The sequence below is a fragment of the Lissotriton helveticus genome, chromosome 6 (genome assembly GCF_964261635.1).
Source record: "Lissotriton helveticus chromosome 6, aLisHel1.1, whole genome shotgun sequence".
Taxonomy (NCBI): domain Eukaryota; kingdom Metazoa; phylum Chordata; class Amphibia; order Caudata; family Salamandridae; genus Lissotriton; species Lissotriton helveticus.
In genome coordinates this window covers 1,929,128,186-1,929,141,278 of record NC_136067.1, presented here as the reverse complement: position 1 = coordinate 1,929,141,278, position 13,093 = coordinate 1,929,128,186, and the positions used below count along the sequence as shown (strand labels likewise).

General features: G+C 47.8%; 1 protein-coding gene across 5 annotated transcripts in view; it reads right to left on the bottom strand.

Moving 5' to 3' along the window:
- The window catches only part of LOC144763893 (uncharacterized), a 261,943-nt gene that overhangs the window by 55,574 nt on the left and 193,276 nt on the right, over window positions 1-13,093 (bottom strand). The window contains exon 5 of one of the 5 annotated variants that reach the window (XM_078649909.1): window positions 5,847-6,048. The exons of the other annotated variants lie outside the window; for them this stretch is intronic. Coding sequence (XP_078506035.1) covers window positions 5,945-6,048 — 104 coding nt within the window. The 3' untranslated portion in view covers window positions 5,847-5,944. Of the gene's footprint in view, window positions 1-5,846; window positions 6,049-13,093 lie in introns of those variants that run through there. 5 annotated transcript variants of the gene reach the window in all.

The window sequence follows — 13,093 nt, the reverse complement described above, 5'->3', positions numbered from 1 at the left end:
TTCTGCTATACTTACATGGAGAAGTTGGTGGTGGAGTGCCATACTAGCAAGGATATAGTGGCACCCTTCCCATTCTAGAAACCTCCTTACAATAGACTGATAGCCATGTCTCCACTGACCAGGATGGGGGGAGTTTGGGAAAGTTTGATTGTTGTTTGCTCAGTGTGTGCGAATGGCTGTGGCTGTGTCTCCTGTCTGGGGTGGCATGGAGGGTTTACATTTCTACCTCCTGCATGAAGATACACTATATTTTTCTCACATGGAATTTCAGGGGGATGGGGACCATTAGCTAATAATATCAAGTCCTCTCTTTCCTGAAGTTGAGGAATGTTGACGTGACCCTCCTTCAGGAGACCCATTTAACGAATGCTGAGACGATTACTCTATAACAATGATGGAGAGGGCAGGTTTTTGCGAGAGGGTATTCAGCTTTTTCCAGAGATATACTGGTCTGGATTAGGTCGGGAATCCTCCTGATGGCAAAAAAGACTTACATTGACAGGGAGGGCTGCTATGCGATTGTGTTGGGGAGGCTTAATGGGCTCTGGATATTGGTGGATATTCTATACACCCCGAATGCGGGTCAGGCGCAGTACCATACGATGCTCTCCAAGGTCCTTTCATGGGATCCATGTGCCCTGATGCTCCTGGGTGGATGTGACTACAATGCTGTGGTGGACCTGAAACCCACCCCTTGCGGAATCTTCTGATATGAAACTAGCACAGAGTATCTGAGTATAGCAGGAGCATTGGCCTCTTCGAGACATGTGGTAAGACCTCAACTCGGGTAGAAGGGACTACTCCTTTTGTAGTGTGTTTATCTAGGTACCTGAATCAATATTCCTAATCTTTGCCTTTGTCTGGTTATAAATCAATAATATCCCTACAACGGCTTAGAAACCCTTTTCATAATTCAGTCATAGCGCATGCTGTCACATATTAAGCAAGCCTACTCCTCCAGCCCCCTAGAAAGCACACCGAGTTCTTAAACAAATCCAAGCCTCCAGCAACCTGGGAAATCCCCGCTGCTATTGTTTTGATTTCGTCCGAGAACTCCTGTAAAGCACTGTAAGAACGACCAGTTCTTAGTGACATCTTTATTGACATCTTATGTTCATCCTTACGTCAAACCCGGCACCTTTCAGGTATAAATATACCAACGCTGCCTTAAGCAAACACACGGTGGTAATCCTGGAGCAGAGCAGCTATCTACTTCCGAAGAGCCCAGCTGATGCGAGAGCCCACGGACGCTGCCCCTCCCTTTTGACGCGCTGAGAAAGACGCTGTCTTTTCTCCTGCCGAGAAATCCAGCCTCCGGCGTTTCCAGCTTACCCTTGCGGGTGACTGGGTTATCAAGTCCTGAGAGAGAGATACCAGCCCTCCTGCCTTCTAATATCCAGGTACTGAACTGACTAAACCCTTACAGAGAATTCTTGAGTCAGATTCTTGGCAAAACAAACTTAACTTAAACTGCTACTTACTTACTCCTTCCCACGTATTAGGCTTAGGTCAGGTACACCGGGGTAGGCGTAGTTAGAAGCACCAGTTGAGTACGATTAGTCAATGTATATATGTATGTATCTATTTTATCCATTTTAAAGTATCATATGGCTAAGAAACCATATCAATGCTTTTACAGTATTATTTCATACTCCTGCTTTTACTGTATGCACTTTACTTTACTATAAGTATTGCAATTGTAGCAATTCATTTCTCTTGTATGAGGAAAGAGACTGCTCAAATAATAACACCTTTTATTGAAAACGCCCGTCTCTCTTTTTCTCTGCAATCTGGTGAAACTAAGTACGCACTTATTGACTGAGTGAAATAGCTGTCTTTTGTTTTCACACAACTCTAGAGATATACTCTTATTCAGGGAGAGCAAAGTTGTCATGTTTTATGGTTGTCAGAAACTAAATCCCTTCTTGTCTATCCAGGGAGGTTAAACTCCTTCTCGCTTATTCGAGAAAGTTTCTAGTGAACTCTGAGCTAGCTGGCAAACACTTAAGTCTAATATAGTCAGTAGAGACCTAGATAACCTCAGTCCTACGTCTACACTACTGAAGATATTATTCCAATGCGCAGAGCCTATTGGGACTATAGGAACTACACTACACTTTTAGCCCCCGTGCATGACGTGCATGTGCGACTGGACTTGGTGCAGTGCACGGCAGGACTTGTGGTTCAGGTTGGGCGAGCTGAATATCTCGGGCGCACGCTGACCGACCATAAACCCCTCCAGATTGAGCTGTGCTAGGAGAGACAAAACACCACTCATTTGTTTGAACCTGCCTTCAGAGACACCTTGGCTGAGGTGATTGACAATTATTTTGCCAACAACGCACATACAGCCTCCCATGCTAATATTGAATGTGGTGTCTTTAAGGCGGTTGTCAAGGGGGCACTGTCTCAGTCAATCGGTGGGGGGAGTCAATGGCTGCAAGAGGAATTGACCCTGCAAGAGGGGACCATCAGCCAACTGGAAACAGAGGGGGTGCGTCACCCTGGGCCCCTTCAGGACCTGATGACATGCTCCTTTTTCTGAGGGACACAAGGGAGGGTATCCCGAGGACTGTGGCTCTCCTGAGGTTTTTGGGCAAGTCTCTAGTCTACAAACGAACTGGCAGAAGTTGTACGCTTTCCACCGTGTCTCCTGAACTGGTGGAGCCCATGGAGGCGGTGCGAACCACTGGACTCTTGTAGGAACCACGAACCTTTAAATTTGTGGGGGTGAGGATTAAGCATACTGATAATGATATCAGAGAGGGTAACCTTGGGAGAGCACTCGCGCTGTTTTGTTCGTGACATTATAGCGTTCCGGAGGACACTTAAACTCCCCATCATGGCTCGCGTGGCCTTGACCAAAATGGTCATGCTACCCAGAGTCCTTTACTACTGTGCAAATCTCCCTATCTGGGCGGGGTATGGTTTAAGGCCATTAATGGCTTGCTCCAGGAGTTGATCTGGGACAGCCAGCATACTTGAGTGTCCATGTGCGTGATTCAGCGACTGACAACCAGGGGGTCTTGGAGTCCCAGAATTTGAGTGTTATTATTTCGTGGTGCAATCTCAGTGGGTCAGTTGCTGGTTGGCGGGCTATATATTGCAGAGCTGGGAGATTTTAGGACAGCCCGTTGAGAGGGGACATTCCTGATCATATTGCTGAGAGTCAAACTAGCCCAGAATGCCTGACCTCAGCTGTTGCGTGTGGCACTAAGATGCTGGAAAGGGGCCTGCCGTTATGTGGGGTCGGTTCCGCTCTATACCCCGGCGATACTGCTAGTGGGATTTCCAGACTCCAGAGGTAGATTCCTTACCATCAGACTCCGTGCCACTTCCCCCGCAAAAAAGGCTTGTAGAAGTGGTGCAGTGAAATCTGTGAGAGTTCACTGCGCCACTTCTAGGACGCCACTGTGTCAAATCCTTACGTCTGCCTCACAGTAGGCGTAAGACTGATGCAGGCCCTTTAACATCCGGCTTGCCCCATTTGATTGGACACATTGCTAGAGGTGCATTTGTTTTCAGACAAACACCAGCAATGTGCCTCTTTTGTGCCTACAGTTACATCAGGAATACTGACGTATCTGTAAATCCTTCTGACATGGAGCACCGTACAGTAAATACAGGGCATCCATGGTGTTGCAAAGAGGGCACACTGAAAAGTGTGACATTGCTGTTTTCACACAGCGATGCAACATTTTTCATAAATAAGGCCTCTGGAGAGTACTAGGAGACCCACTTCGAGTTCTGTCGGAAAGGAGACAACTGGGTAGTTGGCGAGAGGCAAAAATATGGTAAAGGGACAACAGAGAGGTCACTCAACTTAAAGACAGTTAACATGAAAGGAAGGGTCAAAACCACAAACGTGCAGATATGGTAAAGGTGAACTAACTGAACGGAGCAGGAATCTTCTAGGAAAGCAAGTTGAGAGGCACCGACTAATTCACACTTCTGCTATTTGGTCACAAGGAAGCACATTTCCTAGTGCTTAATTTGAGCCAGTGTTTTCCGGTGCTTATCACCGGCACTTAATTTTTAAGGGCAGCACTTTGACAGTTTGCCACATGGTGGCTCTGTTTGTCCTATTTCAAAATGAGCGAACAACAGTTGTTGATTAATTCAAAATACATTAAGAATTAGTACTATCCATTCTTATGGCTTTGAGGACCTGGAATAGTCTGAATTTTCGCACTTGCAGGAGTGTGATGGTTAGTATTTGTGTTAATACTGTCACTGGAAGCGCCTGCAGGGCAATGGGTGGTACAAGCAGCCCCACTGCTCGTCCTCCATCTCTTCTCACTTTGGCCTATTTGTGCGCTGATGTCTTCTTGTGAGCGAATCTTTCCCTCCTATTAGTAGTTTAAAGTCTCTTGGACTCATTGATTCTGGCATTAACTGAGCACTGTCATCACTAGTTACCATGGTTAAAATTATTGTTACCTACTAAATCTGTGACCCTGGAATTAATAAAGAAATTAATTTTATTCCAGTCAGGCCAAAATGTGTTTAAACATGCTAAGAAGCATGTTTAACGTGTTTCTGAATCAAGACTACACACGTTGTTCTTGATGGAATCTATCTGTCCTTACTACCAGGAGTTGTAATGGACAGATGACCTTGAGTCAACCTTGACGTCCCATTCATTGCTCCCTTTGCGGGACTTACACACAAACACAAAACTAATCAAAACTCTTAAAGAGTGGCGAATTCACAGCAGTTGTATTTCGCCGTGAAACCACGAGTACACTGCCCTGGACAGCTATAAGAGCAGAAAGGGAAATGAACGTCGAATCATGGCTCTTCCTTGAGCTCTGTGTGAGCTGAGACGCTTTACTCAGATTAAATTAGAGGTGCTTAAGGATCGTGACGCTGTGAGGCATTGCACAAGTCATGACTACAGATGTCATTGTGGTCCAGTAATGATGTCGTGGCATCTCTTCGTGGCGGCACGGCCTGACCTTGCTCACTCTGACGACAGTCATCATCTGCGTCACATCCTACTAGCTCGAGCCCCTCCCCCGCGTTACTAACTGCATGGTGTCTGGTTGTGTTTCCTGTATCCAGATGCTGCGCATTAAGAATGTTCAGTGCCTCCTGCGCGCCTAATGTGGAAGGACTGGAGTTCACCACTTTACGTACTGTAAACGTGCGTTGCCTGATCTGCGCGTGCTGCCTGTACACGTGCACACCCTCCCTGGGCTCTGTTCACGCACACTGATGAGCAGGGACGGTGTTCGGAAGCAGCTCCATGGATGGCTTCTTCGACTGCAGCAGGGGGGCAGTTGGTGCTGATTTCCTGCGGTTTGTATTACACATCTGTACCAGCTGCTTTCTCTCTGCCATCTGTTTTTTTTTAATCAAGATGTCTGACACGAGTACAGTATAAGAAATACAGAGACAGGCCCACTGTGCGTGTCAGCGAAGAGAAATATTCCGGCGCCGTTGCAGATTTAGCATCATTGCACCCTTCGAAATCCCAGTGTTTCTGATTGATTGTGCCTTTGCATCAGTGGTTACATTTGTGGGGAAAAAAATAAGTGCCGGGACTCTCGTCAGGAGGCAGCTTGAATTTCTCCTGTTAGCGCTGCCTAAAACAGAACCAGCTACTTACCATGAAAGTAGGGAGAGGATGAGGCGTAATAACCAGAGCTATTGACTTCGGAACTGAAGCACCAGGTTCCAGTGTCGGTGTAGGCTCAACATCCTGCGATTCTGGGTAAATCCCTTTATCACTCCGTAAATTAATGTGTCCTTTAACACGTGCTCAATATGTGCTTCCATGCATTGGAGGCATCCCTTATTAAGGCACTCCTTTGGTTCTTTGGAATAAAGACTCCACTATTAGATTCTCCAAGAAAAGACTTTCAATTTATTATAACCTTTTAATTAATTTCTTTTTGAATTCTCCTTTGTGGGAATTATAAATCATTCCGTTTCATAAATTTCATACATTTTCATAATATTCATATAGTTCATAACTATACACATTCCTCTGTACTCCTGCTCCGATGCATTTCGGGCCCTTTTGCCCTTCTTCCAGGAGCTTGTCTAAAATATAAAGGATATAGCATCTTTGTACATTTGTAAACATATATTCAAATAGCATCACTTTTACTAAAACATGCATCTGTATTGTGTCTATTCGCACCCAGTGTTTTCGTGATTTCAGCTTGTGAATACAGAGTTTTGTTCCCATAGTTTTGGTGTAGGTGAAAAAACGAAAGAAAAAAGGTAACGTGAACTCACGTATATTGGATGAAATCTCAGCAACGTGTTAAGCTGAAAACCAAAACGTAACGGAGTTTAAAAGTAGGATTCATAAAACTAAAACAGGGGCGCAGCGTCTCGGTTTAGCCGATGTTCTCAAACTTACTTGTGAAGCGCCAAACGATTACGCGTTGTTCACCGTTAGGTCTGTTCTCGGTGGCGGGTTGTCAGCGGTTTCCCGTGGCGGTTTTGTGACTCTGCCAATCTTATATATCATTTGAAATGTCCATGTGGAAAAGTTTATGTCGGTAAAACGGAAAGGAAGATTAAAACCCGGATTAACGAGCACAAATCTAATATCAGGACAAAGGATGAAAAATCTTCTGTCGCATCACATTTCAACAAACTGAAACATCATATCTCACAACTTAAATTTCTAGTCCTGGAAACTGTGATGAAAAAAGAAGGCAGAGACAATAATAAGTACTTATTACAAAGAGAGCATGGACTGGGACTACCTACCATCCCCTCCCCATCATGCAAACAACATTTACAATCGACGTAGTAATTTAGCCAGGCGAGAGAATTCTTTGGAAGGCAGGGGGTCTCACGACCCCCCGGCCGTATTTATTAAAATATGAAAACAAATAAAAAGTGAGTAAAATAAACATTATTTACATAATTATTAAATGCAAAATTCAGACATTAGATTTACAGCAAGGTAGACAGGTATGAAGGGCCAACCTTAACAAATGTCTAATACAGCGTGTAAAAACCGAATCTAACATCCTACATATCAATTTTGCATTCTAATAATTTCTGGGCCTACGGTAAGGTCGTTAACCGGTGTCAGATCCTTCCCCCAGCTACGCCCTCATGCCTGAGTGCGCATGCGCAACAAGGGCCCGGTTACCGGGAGAGTTCGTCCCTCTCCTGGTTACCCTTGTACGCTCCGTGAACTCCATTTAACCTAAAAGGAGGGCCCTTTCACTCGCGCCATTTGCTGACGTCATAGTGTATGAGCGGGGTGGCTACCAGCCTGAGGAAAACGTGACTCCCTCCCCCGCACCCTTCAAAGCAAGCGGATATCCTGCCCCTAAAGTTCTAGGAGAGACCAGTGGCCCCTCCCCCTGGGCAACCCCATTCGATAATGGTGCCGCCCCCTAAGGACCTTAAATTGCTGCTCACCGATTATGACCTTACCGCCACAGGCCAGCATAGTTGACCGACTATCTGCCCGCCCCCAAAATGCCTACACTGAAAGGTCATACCTACCTTGCAAAACCTTCTAACCATGCCAGTATGTTCCTTACTAATAGGTCATTACCTGCCTCTGTCAAGTGGACCCCATCCCGTAAGTAGAACTGATCTCCCCAAATGCACCCATGTGGGATACTCTGGAGTTGAGGTGTTCGGAACAGTTTTCGATCTTGTTTTTGACCCTCTTTACCGAGTGATTCAACGCCCTAACTGATTCTCCTCCCCTCCACTGAAGTCTAGGTATCAAATGTGACCACACTATGGTGCAACCCAGTAGCAACTTCGCCAGCCAACCCGGCGCTGAGACAATCTCTTCCAACAAGACCCTTCTGCCCAGCGTCGCCAAATCGTTCCCCCCCAGGTGCAGGATAACCACTGAGGGCGGTGGGGTGTGTCTTTCAAGTAAGTCGGAGATGAAGCCCCTAAGCTGGCCAAGGCAGAGCCCCCCTCTGCCATGAAAGGAAACATTGAAACCCCCGCTGTCCGCCCTCCGTCTACACCCTCCTGAAAGGAAAAATGGTTTAGCACCCTTCACATAAGAATGACCAAAAGCCAATACTACATGTGTCCTCCTCTTGTCTTCCTGCCGTTGCCGAGTTGTTGGTGGTTGTATTTGGTGACCCTGTAGTAGTTTCCGTCCTGCGTCACAGGCCCAAGAAACTGAAAGATAAACATAAACAAGGCAGGTGTCAGGGGGGGTGTAATTGACCCTCACAACATGTGCAGCCGCACATAACGCTTATAAGCATTGGAAGACCATCTCCCAATCCTCTTCACACTGTTGGCATGCAAACCTCTCGCAGTGGCCGCCCCTATCCGGAAAGAATGTGTCCCAAATTCCTTGGGGTTCAAACCCGCTTTGGCGATTGCCATTGCCAACCCTCTTTGGAACTGAAACCTGGTCAAAGGGGTACCATCCGGATGTATTAACAATGCTCCCATTGCGACACCCACCCGTTGTCTGATGAATGCCTCCACATGCGACACTGGGCAGCACGGGTTATTCGGCGCCTGGTGTAGCACCAAACTATCCCCCCGGGCCTACTGATCAGTTTTGGATTTCTGAATGGTGACCCACATTGAGTCGCCCCATATAGTAGTATCTACCAACTGCAAGCCACCTAACCTGTCCAGTTTGTTACTAGCCACTAGTTGACTTACCCGCAATGCCCCGTAAAATGCCAGGGAAAAGGCATCTTTAAATAGGAGTACCTCCCCGAAGAGCTGCATGTGTCAGGCAGGGCAACCAATACCACTGCCACCGTTCTAGACCTATTGGCCTTCTGCCATCGGCGGTGTTTGCCTGTAGGCGCCGCCACCCCTTCATCGCCTTTCGTACCAAGAAGCTATTCGTAGGATCCCTGGCCCCCTTTGTCTGTGCGAAGAAAGAAACAGATGCCTTGTGTCTGCTAGCTGTTACAGCTGTGCGCCCCTCCTTGTGCAATGTGTCCATGTACCCAGTAAAGTTTGCCTCCTGAACCCATTTGGCCTCCCAATCCTGTCCCCGAAAATTACAGTTAGACCTGAACGCCCCTTCGTAACCTGTCCTGGTCCTGGGAGCTAGGCTGGCTGCCACGAGGTTCCTGTAGTTGGGGGCACCAATCTGCCAAAGTTATGTTGGGAAGTGTGCTGGTGAAGGCTCTGCAGCTGGTAGGTGTTCCCTGAATACCTGCACCTTAAAGCGAGAAAGGGCGTCAGCTGCGTTATTCAAGACCCCTGGAACATGTTTGGCCCTGAATTGCACGTTCAACTTCATGCATCTTAGCACAATCTCCTTCATAAGGCGGAGTATCAACTTACACCGTGCTGCCTGTTGATTGATGCATTCCACGACAGTCATGTTATCAGACCAGAAAACGACGGATCGATTAGACAATTGATCAGGCCAGACCCTTAAAGCAACCCATATTGGGAAAAGTTCCAGAAACCCAATGTTTGCTGTCAAACCGCTTTCTTCCCACTATTCGGGCCACTTTTGTGCCACCCACTTGTTGCCAAGTATGGCACCGAACCCCACACTACCGTCTGCGTCGGTCCATAGTCCTAACTCTGCCGAGGTCATGGGGGGGGCACCCCACACTACTCTGCCATTGAAATCCTCCAGGAATGCAATCCATATCCGCATGTCCTGGCGAACCTCGACTGACAGCCTCGTGCGATGGTGTTTGTCTCGTAGGCCCTTCATGGCCTGCGCAATTAAGCGGGAAAATGGGCGCGCCATAGGGATGACCCTGAATGCAAAATTCAGCTGGCCCACAGTCTGCTGCAACTGCTGTAATGTGACTTTCTCCTTAACCAAACATTGTTGTACGGCTGCCCTGAACTTCGCATTTTTTTCCTTTGGTAACCTGAAACAACCCTCAACGGAGTCAAGTTCGATGCCTAAGAATTCGAGGCATGTAGATGGCCCCACTGTTTTTCCTGGTGCCAGCGGGACCTCAAAAGCACGCATGATCACGCAAAACTCACGCAATGCCCACGCACACTCCTGTGAGCCCGCCACCCCCAGCAAAAGAAAATCGTCAAGGTAATGCATCATATGCTGGTGCCCTGTAGATTGTCTCAAAACCCATTCCAGGAAAGAACTGAATCTCTCAAAGTAAGCACATGATACGGAGCAACCCATGGGCATACACATGTCCATATAATATTTGCCTTCGAAGGAAAAACCCAGCAGGTGTTGGTCAGATGGATGTACTGGCAGTAGTCTAAACGTGGACTCAATGTCTGATTTCGCCATCAATGCCCCGGGGCCCAAAACTCTCAACATCTCTACTGCCTGATCAAAAGACGCATATTTTACACTGCAAATGCCCTCGTCAATCGCATCATTTAATGACAAGCCCCTAGGTGCTGAGAGATTGTGAATGAGTCTGAATTCGCCCTTTTCTTTCTTCGGGACCACCCCCAGGGGTGAGCAGACAAAATCCGGTACTGGGATGTCAAGGAAAGGACCCACTACTCTACCTAGGCGCAGTTCCTTCTCAATTTTTGCCGCTACCACCCCAGGATTGTGTTTTACTGCCAGCTGGTTCCTACACTGTGGTGTCCCGGTGTATTCTCCAGCTGGAATCCGAAAACATGTGTGAAACCTTGCAGCATCCTTGCGGAGGTATGGTCTGAGTATCTATTCAGCCAAGGAATCATAGCCAACACATCAATGGGGGAGTGAGCGACCTGGGGGTGTCCCCCACTATTCTGGTTTCCTTCTCCCCCTGTTACCTGAAGTACTACCCTTTGAACGGCATGCCGTTTCTGGGTGGGAAGGGTGGCCTCATATGTAACACGCGTGTCTGAATTTGCACGTGCCCGGTGCCCTGGTGCATGTTTGCCTGTTGAAATCCCAGCACACGCCCTTCCCGCCTGTATTACCTCTGGCCTTATTGGTCACTTCCCCCCTTGCGCTGACCGAAAGGGCTGCTGAAAGGGCTGCTGGGGCTTGGGCGAATATCCTTTGTTCCAGCTAGCGCTAGCGCCTGTAGATTGACCCCTTGCAAACTGAGAATGCCAGGAAATTGAATCAACTTTGTCCCAGGCTAAAGATTTGTCAAATTCCCTAGCTTTCCTGAAAGCTATGTCATATTCTTTCCATGCATCCCCCCATGATTGTCACTGAACATTGTAATCCTACTCTGATAACAAGCCATCTCCGCCTGCAAGGAAGGTGACCGTTCAGCGGTAACCGCTACAAATACAGAAAAAGCCCTGATCCAGTTTATGAGCGTCTCCTCCATCCTGAATTTATACAACTGAGACCGCCATTCGCTAGGCAACATCATATCTTTCTGTGATTTGGCATACTCCCACTCCCTGTTGTCAATCAGCAATGAAAATATATTTACATATTTGTCTGCCCAAATCAATTCTTTTACACTCTGCGAGACATGTTGCGCCAGATTTCCCCCCCTGGAGGAAATTGAGCCTTCGCCCATTACCGGCAAAGCAACCTCCTTACCACTCTCAGCGAGTCGCGTTGGGTCTATGGTCTTGACTTTCCCCGCCTCGCTCGCTGAACCTGTTTGGGGAGAAATTGGTGTGCTTGGTATGCTACCCTGACCCCTATCCACCATTATTTTTGCGACCATTCTCTGAGCTGCGGCCGTGGGATCAACCGCGGAGGGTAACAAACCCCCAATCCCCAACCAAGGAAGCACTGCCGCTATCTGTGCTGCCGATTCCGGGGGTACCTGACCCGCCCCGGGGGATGGACTGGGCGGCATTACTGGTGGGACCACTGTCGGCACTAAGCTTGTAGGTGGCATGGCTGGAGCCGGTGATACCAGTATACTTATCGGGGTTGGCGTGGGTGTGTCTGGTGATGCCGGCGCTACGCCAGGGACTGGCCCCAGAGACCCCCCTCCCAACCGTGACTTGGGGGGGCGACTACAACCCTTCTTGGCTCTACCACGCTTAGGTGGAGCCTCCGATTCCCCTCTGGGTCTAGGTGGCACTATTACCCGCTTGGGCCTCCCTGATGGCCCTGCTTGTGCCTCAATCCTCTCACCCAATTCCGCCACGGTTTTTCCCAACTTATCCACTTTTCCCAATCTCTTGTCCATTGCAGACATTCTGCGCATCATGGTCTGAAACATTAGCTCCATGCAGGAACTCCCCGCACCCCGTCTGCCAGACATGTCCCACTATTCCACAGCACCTACTCTACACACGTTAATTATGGGCACGATGTGCCTTGTACCTATCCCAAAGTTGGAGGCTCACAGGCCGGCCATAATTACCACGCAATTGTGACCGCAACACACCAGCTAGCCTGGGTGCCTGGGCGAGCGCACTCTAGCCCCGCGGCCCGCCAGAAGCAGTGAAATGCAGTTCTGCCCGTGTCCTCGGTTCCTGCCGTCCACCGCGTGTTGCCCCGGCAGTCCGTTCTGCTGCGCCCTTGAAATGCAGACCTAGGACGAGAGGAAAGTTAACACAAAAAATTCTGGCCGCAAAGACCGTGACCTAACATGCAATTTGCAATGTATAAACACCAGTGGCAGCCTTAACCACCCAGAATGAAGCGCCACAAAATCAGCGTCGAAATGCTTTAAAAGTAAAACAGATTCCTTGACCCTGGTGAAATAAAGGCTCAAAATTCACACAAAGTGGCGTACCCTGTATTGATGAAGCTGGGCTGTGCACAGCTTCTAAATAATGTGGTTTTAAGGGGTTTTACGCCCGTCCTGCCTAATAAATATGCCTGGGTTTATAATTCGTTAAAACACAGCACACTCTTCAACTTGTCTATACAATTCTGCAATAATAATAAGGCACTGTAAAGCTTTCCCCCCTTTGCTCTAGCTGTGGTCCCCCATCCAGTTATTACCCGGGCCGACCCTGCTTCGCCTTATACGCGGCAAAATTCAGTTGTAGCAAACCTCCTAGCAATCAGGCCGCTCCGGCTACACAACTAGCGTGCACGCTTTTACTACTGCGCTGCCGCTACAATTTTCAAAAACCTTGTTGCTATTATTTATTGTCATTTATTAAAGACAACAAGGGTCCTCAGGAGATTCAAATACACAAAAGAAATGAAATTACAGACCACAATCGGTACTATAATCAAGTTTCCAAACCCAGCCGGGTGAGGAAATGTTTAATTTAGGATCAAAAAAGGATTTGGTTGACC